This window comes from Lagopus leucura, unplaced genomic scaffold (assembly GCF_019238085.1).
Source record: "Lagopus leucura isolate 7727_CA_CO unplaced genomic scaffold, USGS_WTPT01 Super-Scaffold_760, whole genome shotgun sequence".
NCBI classification, from domain to species: domain Eukaryota; kingdom Metazoa; phylum Chordata; class Aves; order Galliformes; family Phasianidae; genus Lagopus; species Lagopus leucura.
Genome location: NW_024962257.1, coordinates 8,506,459 through 8,532,258, shown reverse-complemented (window position 1 = coordinate 8,532,258; position 25,800 = coordinate 8,506,459). Strand labels below are relative to the sequence as shown.

General features: G+C 38.7%; 2 protein-coding genes across 3 annotated transcripts in view; both read right to left on the bottom strand.

The window, feature by feature from the left end:
* Positions 1–1,547: 1,547 nt before the first annotated feature.
* Positions 1,548–22,936, bottom strand: LOC122176124 (putative short-chain dehydrogenase/reductase family 42E member 2). 2 transcript variants are annotated; one of them, XM_042864427.1, is made up of 14 exons: positions 22,851–22,936; positions 21,675–21,758; positions 16,061–16,226; positions 13,723–13,955; positions 11,577–11,672; positions 11,141–11,201; positions 9,111–9,229; positions 7,779–7,854; positions 6,574–6,656; positions 5,903–6,040; positions 5,363–5,428; positions 4,564–4,627; positions 4,149–4,222; positions 1,548–1,588 (listed from the first exon to the last, which is right to left on the bottom strand). In XM_042864427.1, exons 4-14 carry the CDS (start codon positions 13,948–13,950, stop codon positions 1,571–1,573), a joined length of 1,023 nt encoding a protein of 340 aa, XP_042720361.1. In that variant the 5' UTR covers positions 13,951–13,955; positions 16,061–16,226; positions 21,675–21,758; positions 22,851–22,936; the 3' UTR covers positions 1,548–1,570. The 2 variants fall into 2 exon arrangements, with proteins under 2 accessions (XP_042720361.1, XP_042720359.1); XM_042864425.1 differs by lacking the exon at positions 1,548–1,588 and adding an exon at positions 2,171–2,960.
* A 132-nt stretch (positions 22,937–23,068) lies between these two features.
* Positions 23,069–25,800, bottom strand: part of VWA3A (von Willebrand factor A domain containing 3A) — a 28,865-nt gene continuing 26,133 nt past the window's right edge. The window contains exon 32 of the mRNA XM_042864864.1: positions 23,069–25,048. Coding sequence (XP_042720798.1) covers positions 25,016–25,048 — 33 coding nt within the window. The 3' untranslated portion in view covers positions 23,069–25,015. The remainder of the gene's footprint in view (positions 25,049–25,800) is intronic.

Sequence of the window (25,800 nt, the reverse complement as noted above, 5' to 3'; positions counted from 1 at the left end):
GCTTCCCGGCGGGCCCCGCTCCCTGCGGCGGAGTCCCGCAGCACCCCGCGGTCACGCTCGTCTCGCGGCGCCTTTGGGACCCCCTGCCCTTCTGTGGGACGGCGCTCGTCCCGCGGCACGCCTGGGGTCCCGTGACCTCCAGCGGTATTCCCTGAGCCCCGCGGCATCCCCGGGACCCCGCGGCAGCAGCTGCCGGCGGTTCTCACCTGCGCGCATCTCCGGCCCGCTGCGGGAAGGCGCTGCCGGCGGCCGGGCTCCGTGTGCCCCGAGCTACCTGCTGGACGGGATGCTCGGGAATAAAACGGCATCTCTCGGTCAATGTCCGGAGAGTCATTGCTGGGACATGGCTCGGAGAGACGCACAGCATCGGCGACACCTGCGGAACAGCGGCAAATCCCAGAGGAAACAATCGCACGGACGCGGGCTGCGGGGTCCCTGCCCTGCCCTATGGGCAGCGTGTCGGGGGGTCGGGAGCTGCAGGCGGTACAGTTACCCACTCCAGGCACAAACAAACTGAACTTGGAGCACTCCTACCTTTTCCATCACAGCTGTGCCATGGCTGAATGTTCGTATTAAATTTTAATCCTTTAAAGACACACTTGCCATTATGGTAGGGCACACGTAACTCTAACAGTAGCCAGCACAAACGGGCTCCGTAAAGACTGACAGAAGTGTGACAGCTGCTCCATACTGATACAAAAAGTTGTCTTAAAATTCAAACGCTGGATTTGTAATAACAGGAAATTAACGAAACCAGTTAGCGTTAATCAGCACTACTGCAGTACAGATGTAAAAAGCATCCTACCTGAAGTAGCAGCTCAGAGGTTTGGCATCCCAGGAGCAGAACAGCAGGGTTCCCCACAAACTGCAGCCACAGAGCCAGCAAGTTTCGTGGTTACTCCTTGCTGAGGAACACCCAAAACCAAGAGCCCATGGAAGCTCCTCTCACTGTGCTTCAGCCAGCTGTCTGAGCTCTGCTCTGCAAAGTGTCGGTGTCACCTGGGATGCAGTCCTGAGCCATCAGTCTAATAAAACTGATATATGCAAGATTCATAAATAACTAGTTTAAAGGCAAATTAAATATGTCTGCATGTAGTTAAAACGCTCTCGCTGTGAAGTAACTTTATACATGTGGGTTTTATTCTGCATTTCAAAGGAAGCAAGGTTTATGCAGTACCTGCCACAGCACTTGCCTGTCAGCCAGCTGCATTGCTTCATATGTAACTGGGCTTATCCACATTTGATTAAAGGTCTCTTATATACTGAGTTCCTTTCCACTTCCTGAAAGGAGTAGGAGAGAGGGCTGATCAGTGCCACTGCCACAGTCCTGTTTGTAGAGTTCTATTTATATGGACAAGACAGTCTTACAACACCAGTCCCTCAGAGATCAGGCTTTCTGCCTTTCTGCCTTCACTGCACAGAGAGCTAGTTGTTTATTTGTTTTAAAAAAAAAAAAAAAAGGTAAAACAAATCTTTGCTTACATGCATTGCAGAGTTAACTTGTGGTTGCTCATGTTTTCCTGTCACTGGGTATCATTCAAGATAGGAACAGTTTATGGTAGGGATGCTGTTAGCACTCCTGCGTACCCTGCAGATTTAAAGATACAATGAGAGTTTCCATGAACTTCTCAGTCTTAAAACTCCTACAAAATGCTAATGCAAAGGCAAGACAAATACAGAGTGCAGATATTCAGGCGGCAGAGCTTTTCCATCACTCTCCTCTGTGACTCACCCTGGCAAGGGTGCCTCTCCTGATCCAGAGTAACCTCATGAAAATTCATCTGGGAAACACATTATATGTATACATGTAGAACACATGGACCTTATGTAGCACAGTCCAGCCTGCAAGCAACTCTTAATGTTAAGGAGATCTTAAGGAGATCTTAAGGACCTTAAGGAAATCTTAAGGAGAAAGGCAGAGGTTGGACCCAAACTCAGGGCTGAGCTCTTGGTCTGCCTGCTGACACCACAACAGCAGTTCACTGAATGACAACATCCCAGCACAAGGCAGCATTGCAGACCTGGCTGCACTCATGCAGAGAGACAGCAGTAGCTCCTTCCTAAATTCCAGTTACCTGCCATCCCCCTCCCTTTCTACAGACTCCTTAAAAGCAGTATTTGGTTCAGTTGAGATTTATTATTGCATCTGAACATTATTTTATATATACATTTTATTACAGCTTTTACACTGCTTTTGAACAACAGAACTGTTTCACATAAATACGACTTTTGTCCTTTAGCACCTGTCATTTATACATTTTCACTTATTTTTGTAATATTTCCCAGGTCTTCGTAATTCCTGGCACTAACATGCAGTAGCTGTAGTAGCAGCTTCATCAGAGCAATTGTTGAGACAGACTTCTCTTCATTGGAGCCACTGGTTTTGTTACAGCACTGCGCTTCTATGACGGCTCCTCCTCTTCCAAATCCTCACCTTTCTGGATGATTGCTTTTAGAAAATCATTCTCAGTATGACGTGATCCAGTAGTGATCCAGTGCATTCAAACTCTTCCTTCACCCATCAGTGGTGAGTTCCTTTGATTCTGTGTCACTGCATTGTCCTTTGGAACATTTCCTGATGCGCTTTGTTTTCACTTTTTTTATTTTGGGTAAGACCAGGGAGAAGTCATCACAATGAGAAGAATAACGAATGAGAACAAGAACTTTCACAGCGACTAAGGAATACAGAACGAGCAGGTCATTCATCCCCAGAAACAAAACCAGTTTTTCAGGAACAGGTGGATAGCTGTTTGATGTTAGAAGAAGGAAAGAATGATCAAGCTTAACAAAAGACCAAAAACAAAGAGCTTTTTAAGGAACGTGTGACCTTCCTGGCAAACAGGTCTTGTTTTAAGATAATGATCCACAGAATCTGCAAATGAGAATTTCTTTGGTTTGTAACCAAGTTGATTTCGTGCCTTGTCTATTCGGAAAGTGTGAGTTACAGTAACGTTCCAGACCTAAAATCCAAAAGGACAGTTATGGAAGTGACTTCACATCTGGTTTTATAGAACATCAACACACGTATGCCAACAGTGATATTACATGGAATTAAAAACATGAATAGACACTCAAAAACATACATATTTCAGTTCTGATTCTGTCCAGAGCTAATAGAATAAGTTTATGTTGCTGACAAAGAATCAAAGTGCAACAAGATCCTTGGTGGACTGAGTGGAAAAGGAGTTTATGCCACTGATTTCTCAATTGTGACTGATAAGCTCTGCAAGGAAGACCTAAGGAAATCTCCCACAACAAGTCAGCACACTTCTCCCAAACTGACTCATGTGTACAAACAAATATGTAATGGAATTGTATGTATGCATGTATCGTGATGGTGCGGCTTCCCAGTTTTGCAGAAATGCACATCTAGAACTGGAAAACGTTCACTTCTGCATGGATGCATCCTCCATGATTGAAAGCAGGGTGCCTGTGAAAGTGCGCCAGCTGCACAGCCTTATTTCTGCTTCAGATATAAAACTAAGGTAGAAATATAAAAACTGATACGCAAATGTGGAATGACTGAAAAACTATAGCATCAGTTACTAAGGTCCATTAATCCCTTCTGTTTCCTATTATGTTACACGCTAAAATACAGTAAGAAAAACTGTAGATGATAGAGTGAAGCATTTTGATATAAAAACATAAGTTAGATAAAAATGAATTTGTCCAGATTTGTCCAAATTTTTGCTTGCAGGAAATTGACTTTTCATTCCAATTTATAATTATTTTAATGAACCTTCTAATTATTGGCTAACCTTACAGTGTGATGATTGCTACCACATTGACCTGAGACTGTACACCTTCATTAACAGCTAGTTCTATGGCATCGGACTGTCTCTGGAAATGATGTAGTACCTGTTTTCTTCTTGTCCCAGCACCATGTCACTCACTCTGTCTTCTATCCCTATGTTGTCACTCTGGACTATCTAGTCTTCAAGTGAGGATTAGTTTCTGATCATATTATAAGTAGTGGCCAGGATGGCATGCAAAAATGAGGCCAGAAATTGACTGCCTAAGCCCTGAATGGACTAATCCCTGAGCCAGAGACTGAGCTCTAACACCACCAGTATCCAGAGGGCATATCACACATTTCATGAGAACTCTGATCAGAAATATATAAATATTCCTTCGTGTTATATACTTACCTCATTCCTTGTCAAGAAAGGTGTGAAGCTAAAGAATGGCTTTAATGCCAGATGCAGATACTCCATCACAGCGGCTGTGAGACAGAAAGTTACTGAATAAGACAGCTAGATAACAATCAACAGATGACACTGACATTACACATCCTGTAATTCCTACTGACCACGGAGGATTCAATTAAGATACTGCAAGGCGGTGTTTATTAAGTACATGATGAATTCAGTTTATTAATAGCCTTTAAACCGTATCTGGGTATTATTAATATCAATTGGCATAAGTGATTATGTTAATTAAAATAAGATAATTCCTATGGCCCAGTCCCTGAATTCTATAAAAACATTACGTAGTTTTACAGATATTAACAAAACAAATTTAAATTATAGCACAATAATCAAATATGTAGTTTATTATATTTACCTGCTATATGAACCAGGAGAATAGGAATTTGTATCCAGGGTTTACTGTATCCTAATTTTTCAAACTAGAAGGGACATAAAAGGAAAGAATAACAGAGAATTTGGATTGAATTGAGGATGGCAATGAAGCATGAAAATGGAAAAATGAATTTTGAAAATATACATCTAAACTTTTTCCAGTTAATCTTCCCATCAGTACATAAAAACACAGCACCACTCCCTCTTTGGTGTCCATCTTATACTCTACAAATTAAGTTGTATGGCAAATGTGAAACAATGCTATTTCCAAGGGGCAAGTGACCAAGCCAGGTACTGTATTTAGTCAGAGGCCCATAGTTCAGCTGAAGTCATTTCCCTGAAAAGTCTTTTGTGCGCAGGCATTGAAAGACAAAAACTTCAGCATATTCCTAATATCCCAGCCTTTTGGTTATAATGTTACCTCTTTTTAACTCTTACCATAGGATTCTAAATAACTTTCCTTTTTGTGCTCCAGCTGACAACAGAGAATTAGCTGATAGCTGGAAGAGGCCTTTCAGGGACTAAAAGTAGTTTTCATGCACTTAGCTAAACTCTCATAAAACAATAAGAGCCAAACTCCACAGCAGTGCATATATAAAGCTTCCTCTAAAGCCAGTGCAACTTTGAGACATGCGAGGAGAAAAGGACAGACTTCAGTTTTATCTTCGACAATTCAGTACTTAATGTGCACTGAACTTCATTTAGTTAGTATGGTCTTTTAGTTAGCAACATGGCTGGGGCCCATAGGTTTCATCAGAGCTAACTGTGTATGTAATACATACCAATGGAACAATCCATTCAGAAAATACGACATTTTCACCATCATGTATGTAATATGCCTGTCCACTCTGTTAAAGAAGCAGAGAAAAACAGTTACAAAAACATAATTTTCTTTCTCTCACATAGCCACCTATCTTTGTTGATCTGGTGAATAGCATACCAGCAAACACACAATGAATTGATACACATCAGCTCAACAAATTATTTATTTATTTTATTTATTTTATATTATATTTTATATTTATATATATTATATTATTTTATATTATATTTATTATTTATTATTTATCCATTGGAATTCATTGTGATTTCCAACAGTGCTCACACTCTTTAGTACGTTTCAAAATCAGAAAGAAAAAAAAAGTCAAAATATCAACAGAAGGTACTTGCACTTGCACTGTCTGTGTGCTTGTGGATCCACACAAGAGTTTTGAGAATTTAGCACACAATCTTTTGGAGAACCTTTGATCTCAAAGCATCAAAAGTGAAACTTACTTGGAAGCTAAGGCTACTGGGATAGGATGCTTATACTGTTTACTTACAGCTACATAATCCTTCTCAGAGGTGAGAGCCTCAGCAGCTAGTAAATGAGCTTGTACCAGGTTTCCTATGTGAACCCAGTTCATCAGAACTTTGTGATTCCCAAACTTGAAATTAAATAGTCTCCGCTGGATATTTACCTATAAGAAAAAAGAAAAAAAAAAAAAAAGAACTAACTACGTGAAGAGTGTTTATTACACAGTATTTTATTTTCATTTTGTATCAGCCTGAATGCTTAGAATTTGCTGCATGTGTGCACAATTCAGCACAAGGATTGCACTGCAAGGAAAAGAACCAACAAGTAGGGTTTTATAGATTCAGGACAGTTGCCCCGACATGCAGCAGTGAAATAGGATGGCGTAATGGTGTTTGGATGAGAATGTACTGTTCTGAAAGTGGAAAGTGGATTTAAAACAACACTCTTTTCATTAAATGATCAGCACTGTAAACCTGGCTCTTCTACACGTTGTTTCTGCTGTGCATTTTTTCTCCACCTAAAAATACAGCTCCATCCTTGCCGTTTCTCTGCGCTCACACCCCGCTGTTTGTCACCACGCGCATCGCCCCAGCTTTCCCCAGTTTTTACGGGCACTCGCTCAGCCGCGCCGCCCCTCTCTCGGCCGTCCCGCCCTCACAGCGCCCTGCGGAGCCGCGCTGACCACGTGACACATACGGCTACCCGCGGCAGGTGGCGCTGCTCCCCGGGGCCGTAGATGCCTGGCGGACGGAGCACGCAGGTGCGGAGCTCGGCGCCTCCTTGGAAAGAGCAGAGTGCGGTTAGCAGGTAGTTCGGACCCAGCACACGACAGGAAAATCACATATATTGTTTGAATGATACATTCTGAAAGGAAGGGAGCGGTCTGACCACCCTACGTGATTGTGCTTCCCATTCGTTTTCATCTCTGTAAAACTGAATTCAGTAGCAGTGGAAGATCCTTCCTTTGCAGCCTGGGAAATCAAATCCTCTCACCGCAGAACTTCCCTGTGCCCATGCCTCCTGCCTGAATGAATTTTCCTTTTTTGGTTATAGATAAAAGTTTATTAAAAATACTTCTGTCTCCATAATTGCAGACACAAAACATAATTGCAGGAACAAAAACACGCCATTCACTGCATTTAGACACTTTGCTTGCTTAAGGCTCGATGGCGCTGCAAAAGAATGGAAGAGGTCTCTTGAAGAGAGGCTTTCAGACTAGTCAGAATACTCTAGACTAAAATTAATACTTTAACTCTACACGTGAATCAGTACATAGATTGGGAACAGGCACAGCTCCACCTCTGGTGTGGGAAGGTTTAACAGGTGGTGGGCCTGTGCTCAGTATGTAATCAGAGATGCTAAAGCTGCATCCCCTTCTAATGTTTATTTATTAAATTTCAGTTCAGAGAAATCGGCAAGAGTAGAAGAATATGTATATAAAAGCAAGGCTAAATATTTCTCTTGCTGCATACACATAGATTTTCTGTCATAATTATTCACACATATGGAATGTTAGAATTCAACATGATCCTGATATTGCCAGTCTGTTTAAGAAGCAGCAATTATTTTTGCAAGATGACAGCAAGCTCCTGGGGATTATGAAAACGATTTATCAGACAGTGCTGAGATGTTTGAAGGGACAGAAAGAATGGGCAATAAAAGCACAAATCCAGTAAAGTTGGTAATGTTTTAAAATGATTTGAAGAAGTAAGGCAACATAGGCTGGATTTTCCCATCTGTTGTTGGTGTACAATTTCCTGTCTGTCTTGGTATGAACACTAGTCATCCACTGGTAGGTTTATTTCAGCTCATTTTATATATACTATTTATTGATAAGCCAGTAAACAGAGAAAGGAATAGCACTACTAATGGTAGGAAAAACCCAAATGTTTTAGAAGTACCTTTTAGCAAAGTCCCATTAGCAGCAAGAACCATTTGGTCTGCAATTGCCTTCGTTCTAGAGTAATGATTAAAATGCTATAAAGAAAGGCAGAATATGATCAACATTTTAATCACATTATTGTATCTGCGACGGCAGACAATGTTTATATCTGATAACAGCTAAATCTAGCCAGTCTGTAGGCATCAGACCTACAGACCTTTTAATATAATTAAAGCTGTACATAATTAAGTTAAATGTGAAATAAAACAAACTAGACCTTCCAAAAATGTTTCCATTTCCTATTGAAACTTTTTACATATTTCTAAATCAATATATTTTATATAACTACAATTATATAATCATAAACACCTCCCAGTTTTATCTTTTACCATTAAGTTAGTAAAATGCATCCAAGTGTATTAATTGGGATTCTGGACACAGCCCATGCTGGTTTGGTGGTTACTTCTCCACACTAGGTGACTTAGACATCTCTTGAATTCTGTATTGCTATAATTTATATAGAAAATTACAGCTAAAAGTTACACTGCAGTTGCATCTTCCTTCCTGCACCTCTGCTGCTTGCTATTTCATGGTCATCATCAAAGAAAACATATGATTAAGGCTCAAAAACATGCAACTAATTGTAAATGCCTTAAATGCTTTATTAGAAGCCTGAGGTGCTGTGCAGGCTTTGCACTGACATTTCCAACTATTTCAGGAGGCTCCAACAGAGTAGTAGTCAGCGCTGTTTAGGATTGTTGGACAGTCTAAAATTACAGCTTTTAGCTGCAGGCAGGATGCTGGGAGCAGGAAAGAACAAATGACAAGCACAAGAGAGGCCAGAATGCTTTGAGCTCCAGATTTCAGCTAGAAAACATTCCTCAAAGGTTATAGCAAAGAAGGCAACTATTTCAGAGCAACCATGAGGTGCTGTGAGAAAGCATCAAGAAAGCAAGGTTTGGAAATATCAAAGAGGCAATAATGAGCACGCATAAAGATGTGGAATTTGATATTTAACAATGTTTTTCAGTGCAATGGCTCACAGGGGCCATGATGTGCAGCATTTACAAAGCAGCTGGTTCCCTGAAAGCCCTTCCTCTAAAAATCTTCCTGGGAAATGTCAAATTCCATCTTCTTTAATCATCTTAGGTATTTTAACATTCTCAATCTGGCTACTTATAGTATATAAAGGTAGCAATGATTTGAGTATTTCTTCATTGATATGGGCCAATTTTTAGTAATGAAAAATAACTCCATATAATTTAATCTAACTTAATGCTTCCAGATCAACCTTCACATAATCTGCTCTTCAGAGTACAGCAGATGTCATGCCATCACATCAACAAAGTACCTTTTCCAGTGGAAAATACGGCACAGTTTCTTCATCTCCTTCTTCAATAGGATTCCCTCCAAATACCACGTTCACTGTACTGGTATATATCAGTCTAGGGATATTTCTTTGTTTGCAGACTATAATGTTAAAAGAAAATACATTGTTTATAACAAAAATAAAGAGTGAGAAACAACATATGAACTGGAAAACTCCTTTTGAAAACAAGTACTACACTTACAGAAAAATATATATATTTTTAACACAATGGAATCTTTCATTCAGGTGGAATATTTCATCTCACATATGTGCTGTTCAAACATTTCACACTGCAATCACCAAATGCTTTATCCACAGCTATCATGTCTCCACCAGACTGTTGTCATCTCCTGGATAGAGGAAATCTCTTGGCAGGGAAAATAAAGTCTGCTTTCTTTTAAAAACATTTATTTTAAAATGTTGATTTTACAAGCTGAATAAAAAGGAGATGAGTACAAATGTTTCTGGTGATCTAACAGCTCTGAAAACCATCTGCGTCTTCGCAGGGGTCGGGATTTGGGACAGCAGCCTGTCTGCAGACCATCATTTTTGCCCTGCAGAGTGCAGCAAGCAGTTCTGCTTCTTGCACCACAGTTACACGGATATCCATACAGGCCAGCTGTCATCTTAGGAAATGTCTGAGCTCTCTCCAGTGTGTATGTGTCAGTCTGTTCATAAGTGACAAATGGCCAACAAAGGTTAGCAAGAAACATACACTGTCAATGTATAATCAGTGGTACACTGAATACAAATGAAACTGGTGTAATTTCCAAAACAAAGTGTTAATTAAGGATTCCAGCTGAGAGTAAGATGTCTAAATTCTGCTGCATATGTCATTGCAAACATCAGTAACACACATTTCCCTTTGATTTAGCAATGCTTCTGAAGTTTAAGTGAATATTAACAAAGTTACCATTTTTGGAATCTACACAGCAGTCAGTCCAGTTGCTCCCTGGCTATTTTGAAAATGATAAAAGCAATTATTTGATGTAAATGTTTGAAAGAAAATACAATAATAAAAGGTGTTATTAAAATGTAGATTAATAGGGAGCCACAAGGTTCATACTCCTCCCAGATTCTTGCATTGTCTAGAAGACATATGACGGGACATGTTTCTGTGGGTTCAGATGTTGGGCTCAGAAGGTAAGATGTTGCAACCTTTTCCCTCCCGCTCATTTAGACCTTTACTTGCCTGCCACTTCACTTCACTGTAATTATTCTGGTTTTTTTTTGTTTGTTTGTTCAGTAATAGCCCACAGTAATCCCCAGGCAGAATGGAAATAGGTCTATATTAAAACTATTTTTTCCATTTTGCTTTCTGATTGTTGTTGTTTTTGTTGTTTGGGTTTTGATGGAAAAGTAAAGAGAAGGTAGCTTTGGAATTTACAATATACTTTTAAATGTTTTTTTCTGGAGTTGAATATACAGGAGGAAATCTGACATTTGTTAGCAGATATTAGTTAAAAATCAATATATAATAGAAAAGGGTCAGATTAGATAGGGTAAACAGGGATAGATATAGTAAAGTGGTAACGTAATAGCTAAGTATACTTAGGACATTTATGGCACCTAAATGCTTAGAACAAAGTTTAATCTCTCGCATGATGTTTCTATGAAGAAAAAAGATCATTCTTCTTCATCACATAGTGAAGGAAAAAGATAAGCTATTACATGGTGGAGAGTTTAAGTTGGTCTGCCATGGAATGAAGTCCAGGTTGAAAACCTTCCTCAGTCCAATCCAGTGGAAATCTCCTACCTGTTGTAAAGGAATCTGTTTCATTCCATCCAAAAAGTTAATTTTCTGCATTGGAAGGAAGAAATATTTTAAATCTGTTGTAGATTATCTTACATAAGGGCCCTGTTATGCACACCTAGCTTTATATCATACTCTGAGATTAAGAGGGGAAGAGCCTCTTTTAAATGCCATATCAACACAGAAAATATCCAATTGGAAGCTTTTTAAATTCACTTGGTTTGGGTCAGATGCAAATAAAGAAAGTCTAAGTACATACCATCAATTATGACTTCAGTGCCACCAACATTTATGGATTCAATCTGCTCTTTCTTTTGAAGCTATAAAAAATTTTTGCATAAAATCTAATTAATTTATCAAGTCACATTCACAATAAAATCATTGCAACTGACAGATCTAGAAAACCTATGGCCTTTGTTCTCTGTAGGTGTCACAGTGTTCTGACATACAGGGATTTCTAGCAGTTCTCATTTTTAATTGCCTTGCTCTGCTTTGAGTAGCACATTACTTTCATGCTTTGACATTTATTACCTTAAGGAACACCTCCCTTGTTTCCTACATGGATCACCTGACCCTCATAATCAATTTCTGTTTCACCTAAATACCACTTAACCATATTCTCTGACTTCTGTATGCAGACAGATCTTTTCTTTCACAAGAATAAAGGGAGAAAATGTTAGGAAAATTGTACTTGCTTGTTCTAATCCTGACATTCCACAAGCAGCCACATGAAAAACACAGTCAGCCCCTTCACATGCTTTGAGCACTGCTTCGTAATCCCTCACATCACCCTGTAAAATGAGGAAAAAAATGGATTTTGACTGATAGAGCTCGTTGCATTCTCCATACCATCAATATTCAATATGGCTATTAACAAAAATTTAAAGTCATTCTGATCTATTTCTCATATCATCAACTAACATTAAATAAAGTATCACAAACCTGGACAAAAATCCATGACTAAGACTTTTCTTAATATTGTATTACAAAACAATCATGACTCTTGATAGCCTCAATTACAACACATATTTTCACACTTAGTCCTGCAGGCTGGCAAAACTTGTTTGACTTGAATGGGAGCAGCATGTGCTTGAGGGCAGGAGAATCAAGCCCAAATGATGCTAAAACATAGCAAGGAGAGTTCAGCTGTTTGCCAAGGAATCACCAAATTGGAGAACTCATTTTCTGACAGCAATTACACCTTAAGATCTGGCTTCTGCCATCTGAACAAGTCACTTTGCCTATCTGAGCTTTATTTTATGTACTCAGAAGCGCAAGTTTTGTTCAAGGTTAAAACAGAAGAGTATATACTATGTGAATTTTAAATTGTGTAAGTTAGTGTGATATTTCAATAAAAAGACAGTGCACTTCTTTACAAATTAGGAGATTTTAAAGTATTAGATATTATTTATCATGGTGAAACTGATAGAATAACAAAAGATACGGCTGGAGATAAGATTAAAAGATCATCTCATCAGTCTTCAACTCAGCTTTTTTCACCTGAGTTTGCAAAAATATTGCACAAGCATGGCTGACTTACACTTCCTACTGTCAATCAAACGCTGACACAGATACACAGTCTAAATAATATTAGCAATCTCCACTGATCAAGTTGCCTTAGTGATCTGTGCCTTAATACCTTATTTACCTTGTAGTTCCATTCTGTAGATAATTCACCTATGCTTAGGAATTACTTTTTTGAAATTAAACTATAATAATTTTCTCAGAAAATTGCTTGAGACAAATCCTTTGAGTTTCTTCAAAAAGATGTAAATTGGCATCAGTGCACCAACTTCAAACAAATTATGTAGATGTACATTATGAACAAATCAAGCCTATGGTTTTCGAATTGTTGACAATACTCCATCACTGCTCCAAGTTTTTTAAAAGCTGTTTCTTAAACTGAGCATCATAACAGCCATTTTGGGTCAGACTAGGAGCTTGCCTGGCCCATTATTCTGTCCACTACACAACCACACAGAGCAGCATCATGTGTCCTCCTCTGCCATCCTCAGCATTTTTCACATGGTGACATGGCAAGAAGAATTGCATCACCACCTTGACAGCCCCTGGGACAGGAATGTTGTGATTACTTTCAGCTTTGCCACCAACATTCTAATTCTAGTGACTGTGTTTAAGAGATCTTATACTGAACACTCAGTACAGATTAGCTAGATGATACCCTGTCTAGCTAGAACTTGTGTAAGGTGGCAGGAGCCATGCTAGTGCGTGCCTGCACACTCAAATTCCCAAACCTGATTGGGTGAAGCAAATGTGAAGAATAGCTTCCCCCCCCCAACAGGAAGTACTGGGGTTTGCTGTTCCCCACAGGACCATTAAATATTTTAGGTCTTCTTTGCTCTCTCTCTTTTGCAGACATAATAAATAAATGTATTGAATTGTTAGGAATCAAAAGTAATCAGGGCTCATAAATGGTTACTCTGAGAAGAGCAGGTACAGGGCAAGCCTGTGTGACACCTGTCTGATCACTAGTGTGATACTCCAGAACACAATTCCACCACCATGTATTTTTATTTAGAAGATTTCTTGAGTCTGATTTAACTTATCTATTTAGCAAACTCAGTGGAAGCAAACTTTTGGCAAGGCTTTGTATATGCATTTTTTCTCACTGCATGAGAAAACAATCTATTTTCTTTATACTGATCTGACTCTTCATTTCATTTAATGACTCTTCTTTCTTGTACAGTCAAACTCTGTGCCTTTCTATGCCTTTTTAATTAAAAATTCCTAAAGAGAAAACTTGCTAATGTGCAAGTATTAGTATGTGCAAGAAGTAGTATGACTTATTGCACTGCTGTTAAATATGCAGTTTCAACATACCTTGAAAAAGTCTGCACCATTTGGAATTTCCCACTTGGGTTCTCGTACGTCAAACAGAACAACAGCAACTCCTGCCTTGACAAGAGCGCATCCCAGATTGTATCCCAGGTAGCCTCCACCTCCTGTCACCACTGTCCTTCTGCTTTTAAGCAGTGCTCTGGTGTGCTCACTTAGTTTGCTCTCACATAGGAGGTCCCTGTGAAGCTCCTCTGTAGATCCTTCTTGCATCACGGCTGCAAGATAAAAAGTCTCTTGAAAATTCTTGCACAGTACTCTGGAATTTAGAGAATTTCAGTGAATTTCATGTTACAATGATCCTTTTGTAACTATACTATTTTTATTTAAATCTATTTTATTATCTTAATATGCCAAAGTTATGCATATTCATAATTTTGGTGACAGTATTTCTATGTAAAATTTGTAATGAATCTGGATACTTTTACATTCCAATAAAATCTTTTATCTGTTAGTTTCATGTTATATAGAAATGAAGAGAAACTACAGGATTTTAGAGATACCAACTTCTTACCAACTTCTGTTGATATTTCTTTTCATCAGGTCATTCATATACAGCTGTTTTATGTACTTCAGAAGACTGATTTGAGTATCATAGAATTTCAGGTTGGATATTAAGAAGAATTTCTTCTCAGAAAGAGCAGTTAGGCATTGCAGCAGGTTGCCCAGAGAAACAGTGGAGTCACAGTCCCCAAAGGTGTTTAAGGAAAGGGTGGATGTAGGGACTCAGGGACATGGTTTAGTGGACAGTATTGGTGGCGGATGGATGGTTGGATCAGATGAAGTCTTTCCAAACCATAATGATTCTGTGATTTTATGGTCATTCCATGATACACAATTCCACAGGAGTTATCAGTCTGTACACTTTCTTCTGGATGAAAAGTGAGTTTATTCTACAAGAATCATTTCTCTTTAGATAGGCACTTATATTCAGCAATTAAAATTAACAGTTTTCCAAATCATGGCATACTCACAAGAAAGTAATTTTAACAAACTAATTAACAAGTTAATTTCCTGCATCAGACAGCCCTATTGTCTTGATTCCCTCATGTCCCCAGATAGAAATACAGAGTATATACACCTAAAAACATTCAAATTAAGTACCAGTGAAGTGGGAGGCAAGCTGTGTGCCTGCCACTTTAGATTAAAAAACATGGACCCAATTCATGCAAATTACTGTGGTTCTCCTGTAGACAGGAATGGGTCCAAATAGCAACATCCCCACACACTCCTCAAGAGTATTTGTAGAAACATTACAGCAGTAGGGCATAGGTTTTACTCTCAGTCATTTACATTGGTGCTCAGCACAGACTATGCAGAACTGGCCATGTCTGGGAACTGACAGCTGCATCTCTTCCAGAGTGACAAAGAAATACTAACAAAACCACAGGAAGTGCATCCCACAGGCTGTAACCCTGCACTTACAGCTATTTTGTCATCACTTCTTTACATTTTTTAAATTTTGTTTTTCATATTTTTTTTTCTTTCTACGCTGCTCTTCTGATTTCAGACACACAGAAATAATCTGTAGCAGTCTCCACGCTGCTATACTGTTTCATCACCAACATCAGCCCACTAAATTCAATAGCATAACAATGGAAACGAGCTCCTTATGTTGAAAAATATCCTGATACTTAAAAAAATGAAAAATAACCTACATTTCCAAGCACAACTTAAATAAGAACTATTAAAATAAAACAGATATGCATCCTGTGTTAAGGAAAATAAAATTTTCATCTCTAAACCATGCTTTGCAGTAGCTCTAAGCCACATGAAATGATTTCACTTGGCAGTCCATTGAAAGATACACTTTTCTGTACACTGTAAAGACAGCGAGAGTCCAGCTTGTCTCATATGCCATTAAAAACATATTGTTAAATGGCATATATTTGAATGCTGACACCTGATTAACATCTCCTCATATTTTAAGTTAGCTGTAGATCAAAAAGCAAAAAGCATTCTATCACGTAAGTTTGGAGAACTTATCTCTTTCCTAAAAGGCACCGATAGAATGTGAACACGCATCAGCTTCAGGTGAACTGGAAATTAACAAATTTTCAATATATACAAATGCATAAAAAAAATATTTCCAGAATCAGTAACATCCTTGCTTCTGAAGATTATATAGAAGTTTATTTCTGCATTCTACATATTATGCATAGTTACATCTTAAGCAGCATGTGTGGCATGAGTTCTTAGCTCCTCTACTGCCATTCCAAATGTATAAATGTAGAAATTACTCCTCCCTAGAAAGTTAGATTCAACTTTAGTTAGATTCAACTCGTTTCAGGTTTTTAAAAATAGCTAAAGAAATAGTAAGTACCCTTGGTAGAATCCTGGATGTCAGCGTTCTCCCCGTGCTTCCTGTCCAAGTAAGACCAAGAGACTTGTCTTGCTGAACAATTAGTAACACAAGGCGCTCAGGCAGAGATGTTCAGGTGTGCTCAGGTCCTTTTGTTGTTCCTGCTCCTTTGTAGTTGGTGGCTGGGCTGTGAGCCAAAAAAGGGCAGGGCTTAATTTGTACATAATTTACATTCCTTTTCAGGAAAAAAAAAACAACTCCACATCAGATCCTTCTAAATATCTTACTGTTACCTTGTAAAAGGATTGCTAAGACACTAGACAACACAAATATACTATTGTTACATCATTCTGTAGAGAAATGGCACTAGATTACTAAAACGTCTCACCTGGGGATTACAAAAAGTACAGAGAAAAAGGTTCTTATGAAAACTGGAATGAAAATCTTAACACTAATGCTTGAAAACAAATTTATCTCTCACAGTTGTTTAGCAGCCAGTCACCAGTGGTATTCCCCAGGGGTCAGTACTGGGGTGGTCCTGTGTAACTTCTTCATTGATGATCTGGATGAGGGGACTGAGTGCACCTTCGGTACATTCACAGATGACACCAAGGTGGCAGGAAGAGTTCATCTGAGGACAAGTCTATGAGCTTTAACAAGATCAAGTCCTGGGTCCAGCACTTGGGTCACAATAACCCCAGGCAATGCAACAGGCTTGGGGCAGAGCGTAAAGCTGCAGGGAGAAAAGGGATCTGAGGCTATTAGTGGACAGATGGCTGAACATGAGCCAGCAGTGTGCCCAGGTGGCCAAGAAAGCCAGTGGCATCCTGGCTTGTATCAGAAATAGTGCCAGCAGATGCAGGAGGTGAGGCCACATCTTCAGTACTGTACTCAGTTTTGGGCCCCTTACTACAAGACAGTGAAGCCCTGGACCATGTCCAGAGAAGGGCAACGGAGCTGTGAAGAGTCTAAAGCACAGGGGGAGAGGCTGAGGGAACTGGGGTGGTTTGGTCTGCAAAAGAAGAGGCACAGGAGAGGTTCTCTACAGCTCCCTGAAAGGAGGCTGTGGCGAGGTGGGGTTGGCCTCTTCTCTGAGATAATACAGATATGACAAGAAATAATGTTAAGTTGCACAGGGGAGGTTTAGGTTGGATATTAGGAAAAACTGCATCTCAGAAAGAGCGGTCAGGCACTGGCACAGGCTGCACAGGGAAGTGGTGCAGTCACCGTCCCTGGAGGTGAAGAAGAAGACAGATGTGGTGCTGAGGAACGTGGTTTAGTGGACATGGTGGGGGGGCACTGACAGTTGGACTGGATGATCTTAGCAGCCTTTTCAAACCTTAATGATTCAATCATTATGAAATGTTGGTAGGATACCTCTCAACCAGTAGCAGATTGAAATGAAGTACATTTCCCTTCTACCTACACTTTTCAATCTAAATTTGGGTATAGAGAAGAAATAAAAACATTCTTTGGCTGTGATACTTAGCTCTTTCACCTTGATTTTTCTACCTTCATCTCCAATCCAATTTTTTAGGCACAAGAGTTATTCTCCCATTTCCAAGTGAAGTATAGGCAGCAAACTACCTGGTACACAACAGAAGAGGAAAAGGAGATTTACTCTTAAATAAAGCATTTAAAATTAATAATAAATTAAATGATTAATTATTACGGAAGTTCTCTGATTCTGAGATTTTAAAGTACTTTTAAAGCACAAAACCTTTTATAAATTAAACAATGAGAAATCAAAACCAGCATTTTAAATAGGTGTATCTCAAACTAGGCTTCTGTAGTTAAGATGCTAAAGGAACACTCCCAAATCTGAATATAAATTACTTCTATTTTAAATGTTGGCATATTAAGAATATCTTGTAGGTGACTTTGTAATTTAAATACAATTTAATGGTATTTAATGGAGTCATGTGTTGACAAGCACACAGACTGACACCTAGACAAACATGTTTTAGTACAACATACATGCATTTCAGTCCTTGTAGTCTGCATTAGAATCTTCTAACCTGTCGAGTAAATTTGCACTTCTCAGACTGCAAAATGAGAGACAAACCCAAATCAGAGTAAAATCCTCAGGAATACAAAATTCCCTTGGTCGAGCTAGCCACAGCATTGATAGGTTTCACCATTTTATCTGAGAAAGACAGAGTTATTCCATCAATTCTAGAACTACTAAAGAACAACTCCACAAGTCACAGCATCTGGTCAGTGCTGCTCAGTGAAAATCAACAAGGGTACTTTAATTTGATTTTTGGTTCCCCTTTGGCCAGAAGGAGCCATCTCAGAAGAGCTTCCAGAAATGCTATTTTGTACCTCACTCTCAATTAAGAATACAGGTAGTCATACTTGATTCCCTAAGTCCTGCTATGCCTTGTTGAAAGAAACAGAAGCTGAAGTTACAACAAGAAATACTGCTGCATTAGTACTTCATTCAGGTCTGGAATGACAGCTCATACACAGTTTCTACCTTTTCTCCTGTGACCACCTGCAGTTCATACAGGCAACAGAAATAAGCAAACAGGCAGTACTTCTAGGAGATGACTGCTGAAAATTCAACAGGAAGGAACACAACAGGAAGGTGTCACAAAGTTTGCTACTTTGTTTACAGAGACAGTTCCCATTTCTGAAGTATCATGATGGTTTATCAAAACATTACTCACATCCAGTCTGTAAAGCAGTGTTGAAAGGTAATTGCACTGTTTCACAGAGGAATCTAGTACACTTACACAAGCTGATTTTAAATTGCATGCTGATAGGACCACTGATTCAGTAGATTCAGAGCCTGGCTGAGACAAGATGCTGCATGACTGCAGGACACAAAGGAACACACAGGAACACACATTTGCACCTAGTGCTGTGGGCACCAGCGCTGAATGCTGGACCACAGAGGGATGTGGTATCGTCAAAAGGATAACAGAGTTTACTTTCTTTATAATGCTCAAGTTTTCAGCCCATCCATGGCTTTTCTGTCATCAAAAGGAGGAGGAAAAAATGCAATAGGTCACTTTAAAAGAATCTCAGAAATAGAAGGCCAGACTAGAGAGACTGAGCTAAGAGTTGTCTTTGTATAAAAATAAATACCTGGAGGCCCAGGCATTTTTGTTTTTGAGTCTACTGCCAAATTGTCTTCCTTTGCAGAGCCATCTCTAAGGCCACGATTGTTTCATATCACAGTTCTGACTACACAAAACAAGTCAACTTACAAAGTTATATATCCACTCCAGTCTCCAGTTCATCATTTGAGGCACAAGAAAAGACAATTCATAAAAAAAAAAAAAAAGGAAATAAAATATTCATAAGCTTAAAAAGGAAAATGAACCTCACACACATTCTCACAGCTATCAGATTGAAAATGGTTGTATTACAGATACAATTTGCACATTATTTCTTTTAGTTTAAAAGGTAAATCGCAAAGGACATACGTTCTAGCAACTCCTTCAGGAACAGATACATCCCTCATCAGTGAACCTATTTTTTAATGATATAAGAAGAGATACTAGAGAGAGGAGAAAGCCTAGTGGTTGTCACAGTTGACAGCGGTCTTTGTCTATGCCTTTACTGTAGGATTTGCAATGGAGTTTTAAGGTGATGATTTGGGCGATGGTCCATTCACCATATGGAATGGCATGTATCAGCAATTAAGACACATCAGAAAAGTGGAAGCAATAGATTATTTTTAATGTAACTGAAGATGAGAAGTCATCAAAAGGATATAAAGAGAGTGATGGGACAGGAAAACAACAGTTAGCTATGAGCAAGGCAGGACTACATTTTCAGGCTACAGGAAGGGAGTAGAGCTCTGGCTCTGGCTGTGAAATAACAGGAACCTGAATAAGGGTTTTTAATTGTGTGGAAGTTGTTATACAGAAAGGAGCCTTTAGCAGAGATGTAACCTAAGCATGAAGAACTAGACATGAGTCTGAGTTAACATGACAGCCGGATGTTTGTCCTGAGTCATAGGCAGGATTACATGTTCTGGAGTGCCCAAGGGCAGAACAGCAGAAAAGCTTAAGGGACTCAGCTCTCTCCTAAAGCTACACTGAGCTGAGAATGTCCAAGCTAAGGCAAGAAAACAGAGGTGAGACATGAAAGACTGAAGTGGCAGGTGAGTTGCTCACATAAAATGGTTACTGAGATTGTCCAGAAAAAGGAGAACTTGATAGAATTATAAAAAAGTTAAGGGTGGTGATCTTCCTTAGGTCGTGTTCTGAAAAAACTAAAGAGACAGAAGGGAGAAAAAGGAGATAATGTGACTGAAACAAGAGAGAACAACATTTTAAGATGAGCATGGGGCACTATGCTGAAACCAGATGCAGACCTGATCTTCTCTGCCCATGTCCTAATACGTATAAGAATGATGAACAAGGAACACATTGCCTTCTCACCATGAGACAGCCTCAGAAGTCTAGCCAGTTAAAAGAGTGGTCAGAAAACCACACTGCTGTTCTTTTCCATCTTATTTCTTTTTACTGTAATCAGATCAAAAGCTGTGATGACCAAAGAGGATAGATGGCAGAAGAAGCATGTATAGTGAGGTAAAGGCTGATTGCATCAGGAGTGACCTGTGAAACTGAGTGTTTGTGGCTGTCACTGGTACTATAAATTGCTGTCTGGTTTAAATGCTCCACCACTGACTTTGGTTGAGTTCATGTGACTCAAGTTCTTTGTGGGAAACAGGGTACGAGGATATTACACCTGTCTCAATCTTCTCCCAGTGTGAAATCAGCATGAAGTAATGGTGTTTACTCAGGCCAGGGAGCTACACAGCCTCTGTGACTTTACAGAGCGACAAGGGACCAAAACATGGAAGGACTCAGAGACCAACATTAAAGGACTGCAGTGAATCTCTAGAAGTTGCTCATTGCTTTGGTATACTAAGCCTTGAGATATGAGATAAGCCACTTTGAGTGCTTCTTTTTATGAGCTGTAGTGCCCTTTGTTTACAGGTAAAACCAAAATGAAGAGGTGCTCCTGTCTGAGCTAGAAAGGAGTTGAGTTTAGAAAGAGCCTGGATACTGTGGCTTACAAGAAGCTTTGGAAGCAATAATTTGTTTCAGTTGGCTGGGAGGTAATCAAAGAAAAAGGTATAACTCTTCAAGACTATTGCTTGGGTAACATCTTTCACATCACTTCCTTTAGTGATCCCTTCACATTTTAAAATGTAGTATAAACAAAGTATATTAAAACTGACTGCTGATCTAGTTTAGTTTAAACTGACCACTTAAAAATCTATGCCATTTGACCTTAAATTCTTTCTATACAGTAAAGAATAAAAAGTCCTTATGCAGAGTTGGAAGACCTGGAAGCCTGAAAGATTCAGGTAACTTAAAGCTATGGCCACTCCTCTTCAGTTTTATGTACTGCAAATAGAGACAAAGCACTTGGTGTTTTTCAGCCCTGATTAAAACTGTCAGGAAAACTCTCATTTTCAAGAGGAAGAAAAAACATTTGTATGCACTGTTTTTAAAGCACTTGAAACAGACACAATATTAATGCAACAGATGTTGATGCATACTGAAAGTATGCATCATTCAAATGACACATTAACTACTGTAGGATAGCACAACATTCTTCACAGTCCTTTCTAACTTAGAAAAGTAAGATACAAAGGCTACCACCTTACCTGTGGTCATTCTGTAATTTCATGCCATTAGAGAAATATGCAGATTCTCATTCCCATTATTAACAGAAGGCATATTTTCTGTACCTAACACAGCAAAAGAACAATGGTATGCTAGGATTAAATTAAGAACCTTTGGGCAGCAAGTTCCTTCTGATTTTTTGTTAGACAAAAAGATACAAGCATTCACCACTGTGCATTTCAATCACTTGCCTTTCGTAAACACATTTTTTCTGTATCAGAATGCAATTATAACTTTCTGTATAACAACTGAATACAGTCACACGTGTATTGATTGAAGATATAATACTATGCTCTGTTTTTTTCATAATCTCTCATTTGGCTTTTTCTTTTTAATAGCATTGGATATGGTACGGCTAGGAACAAGCACATCTAATACTTCAAACATCTTTCCCTTAAAGTCTGAAAAATCAAGGTTTTTTAGTTTCAGTGTCAGACAGTTAGCTGTAACCCTGAGATCTCAGATTCCTTTAAAATCTCTCTGTTCTTCATTAACATACACGAGCATTCTCACACTGTCTCCTCCTTTTCCTGTGTCTGTGTATTTACTTGTATCATGATTCTACATATTTCACCATTTCCTCTTGGACGGAATAAAGCATGCATAAATACTATGAAGTACAGCCTTGGAACGTGCCACAGAAAGTGCTTTTCAAGTTAGCCTCTCATTTAGTTTGCATTTGTGGTTGCTTTGCATGCTACAGAGATGGACTGATTTATGGGCCAAATGAAATGGCACCTGAGAGCCCACATTGCTAAGTTAGGGTGAAATTACAGAAAAAAACCCAAGCATCTTGTAATAGCAATAATGAACATGCCCCTTATGTGTTCTAAGGTGTTAAAAAAGGGGACAGGTTGTACAGTGTCTGAAGGAAAGCAGTACAAAATAAATCATAAATAAATCATAAATAAAAGTGTTTCCATTGAAAGAACAGGGATGACATCTTGGCTTCTTAGATACAGAAGTCACAGAAAAAAACTGAAAAACAGAAGAAATATATATATATATATGCAGAAAAAAAGGTTAAGTTTTCTTTTAGTTCAAAAGCTCTCTGTCAGGTATGGCCTGTTTTCCTCTGAGGCTCTATGGCTGAAAAACACACAAAGAGTTCCTGAATTGCCAGTCCGTACCAAGTTAATATGAACATCTGTACTCACACAGAGATCACCAATTCTTCCTGCAGTCTTCTGATGTATGGTTGAGAGCGTCAAGGTAGCAACTGGTTTAATTCACTTTAATTCACTGCATATAAATCAGAATATTTAGTGAATCACAGAAAATACATGACTTACAAAGAAGATGGCAGAAAAGTATGCAGCTTTGTCAATTATAAAACTCCTCTTTTATTATATTTTGAATAAAATAAATCGCATTCCAGAAAGCATAAACCAGGAAAGCAAGTGGTATATACGTGACAAATCAACATAGAAAGGTCAATAACAGAGCACTCGATTAATCTGGTCATCACTGCTGACCCAGGTAGGCAATAGGTGGGAGACAGAAACTGTATTTTGAAGGATTGAGCTGTTCTAAGCAGGCAGCAGGGCTGATCAACCTGCAACATCTCAGAAGTATGGAAAGAGGCTGGATGAAAACCCTCAGAAAACAAGGAGGATGGAATACAATGGCTACATACTGCAACATCTGACTCTTTTAGAATCTTCTGTGGTTACACAAATTTTAATGTAAATATCTGTGCCTTCCTTTTCTGTTGCATTTTTCTTGAACAGAAACTCTTAGCTCACAGCACCAGCAAGAAGATACCTGAATTCCTACACATATTTAAGTTTACAGTCTGAACCTGGGAGCATTTCAAGAGAAAAAGAGCTATGAACATATGTCCAGACTAAACCAATGCAAACAAATGAGCAATGTTTTAAGTATATGTAATTTCAGAATGTTAGTGTACAGTGCAGTGAACTCAGGATTACACAGATCCATTTATGATCAGTTTGTGAGACTTTGGATAAACTGAGTTGTTTCCAATGAGTAAAATACAAAAAACAAATACCATACAGAAAAAAAAAGGCTGTAAATCAGAGGTTTGCCGGACTGCAATCTAACACAGCACACTGACATGTTTCAATTCTTATTTCATACAGAGTCTGTGAGATCACATTCAGTGTTACCTCCTAAGGACCTCTATAACGATATCAAAATATACACTCCAGCATTGAGACATTTCTTAAATCTGTCAAGGAATAAATAAGCATCTCTTGTTGGCAATACAGAAACCTTGTCTCTTCAGCCTGGATTTACTGTTTCAACATATTCACTCCTTTTATCAGTAGTCAGCATCTATTACTTATATACATCCAATAAAAATGCAATTAATCCTATTGATTTACAGTTAAGACTTTATACCAAAGCATCTCAGCAGCGATACACATACTAACACATAGAAAATATACTGAAATATCCTATCAAGAATTGTGGAAAATGATGCTTAGCACAATGTGCCTTTTTAACTGCAGTCTGCCACAGTAGGCTGGTGCCAACATGGAAGGCAGGAGTAAGATGGTACAGAGCATACAACAGTAAAAAGATACTTCTGAGATGGAAAGAAAAAGTTTTAGTTCTTTATGGAGATAAAACAGAAGAAGGAAAAGAAAAGAGGCATCTCCCATATCAAATTATTGAGTCATTCCCATCAGTTGGCACTCAGGAGAAGAGAATGGTTCCTGAATAAACTCACACCATGTATCTGAATTCTGCAGTCTGGATCAATTTTCATTAAAATTACATATACTAAAACCATGAATTTCTAGCCCTCTGAAAGACAAAAGTAAACAGCTACAAAATGCTAATGAACTTCACCACTGAGTTCCTCATTAAAAAAAAATGTGTGTTTCATAAACTGGAAAAATATGTGCCTCAATACTGGATTTTCTTAAATGGCACTGGAAACATTTTTAATCTTTCTATGAAAGGAAGTGCACAAGAACTTAATAGAATTGCTCTGAAGATTGGCAGTGTGTGATTATACAAACATAACCAGGTGTTAATCAGTATCAAGATATTCCTTATGTCCATGCCTGATGATTTCTGAATCATCCACTCTGGTCCTTCTCTACTGCCAACATAACACAGAAAGAGTAAAAATAATTATTAGCAAATTTCTTTCAGCAAAGTCATTCCAACTTTGTTTTCTGCACTAGGGTTATTTCTTGGATTTGTTATTCAAACTGAAGAAAAGAATTCTCTTTCTAGTATCACAGCCATCTGTCACATCTGTTAGTCACGAGAGCACCAGCCAACAAGTCTCAAACTGACTGCCAAAAAAATACACCTTTGACATACCATCAATTGATTGAAGCAATTATTAGTGTGATGTGGTGAAATAATTATTCCTAACCTGTGGAGAAATAGGGGTCTGATTCTTGTACAACTATTACATTATAAAACCATTACATTCTCTAAAATTTATATTCATTACATTAAAAACTATCCTCTGTTTATGTTTAGACTTTGGAGAGTTCAAGTCTTGATTTACTTTGAGTTCTGCAACACCTGTAAATGCAGTAAGGTGGCAACAGTTATCATTTGTGAGCTCTCCTCTGCCAGAAGTTTAGAGGAAGAAAAAAACAACAGTACATCCTTCCCTCTTTATACTTGCAGCTGGAAGCTTTAAGTATGCAATGAAGTGAGGCAGGCTAGTGGTACCACTCCAAACATCTTCAGCATCCCTTGTTGGCCTAAATTTTAATCCTACAAGTCAAACATAGGAATCATTTTTTAAATACATCCAAATACATAAGTCATGTAAGTTCACAGACACAACTGAAAAAGAATACTGGAAAAACTATATAAAGTAACCTGAGGAACTTAGAATTTACCTTACTTATGTGCTCAGCTATGCTACAACATTTTGTACTTTCTGAAGTACATTAACAGGAATGTCTTCCAATATGCTTTACAGTCAGTAGTTCATTTTGGAAGGATCAAAGACAGAGATGGTTGTGAAACAACAGCCTCTGTCTCTACATGCCTGTAACAACTTGCTTACTGCAGGATGGTTATCCTGTTTCTTCTCCAAACATCCCTTCATAGTGGCCAGGCCCCTTATACTGTGAATTCTGCCCATATTTGAACATGCTCCAGATTTTA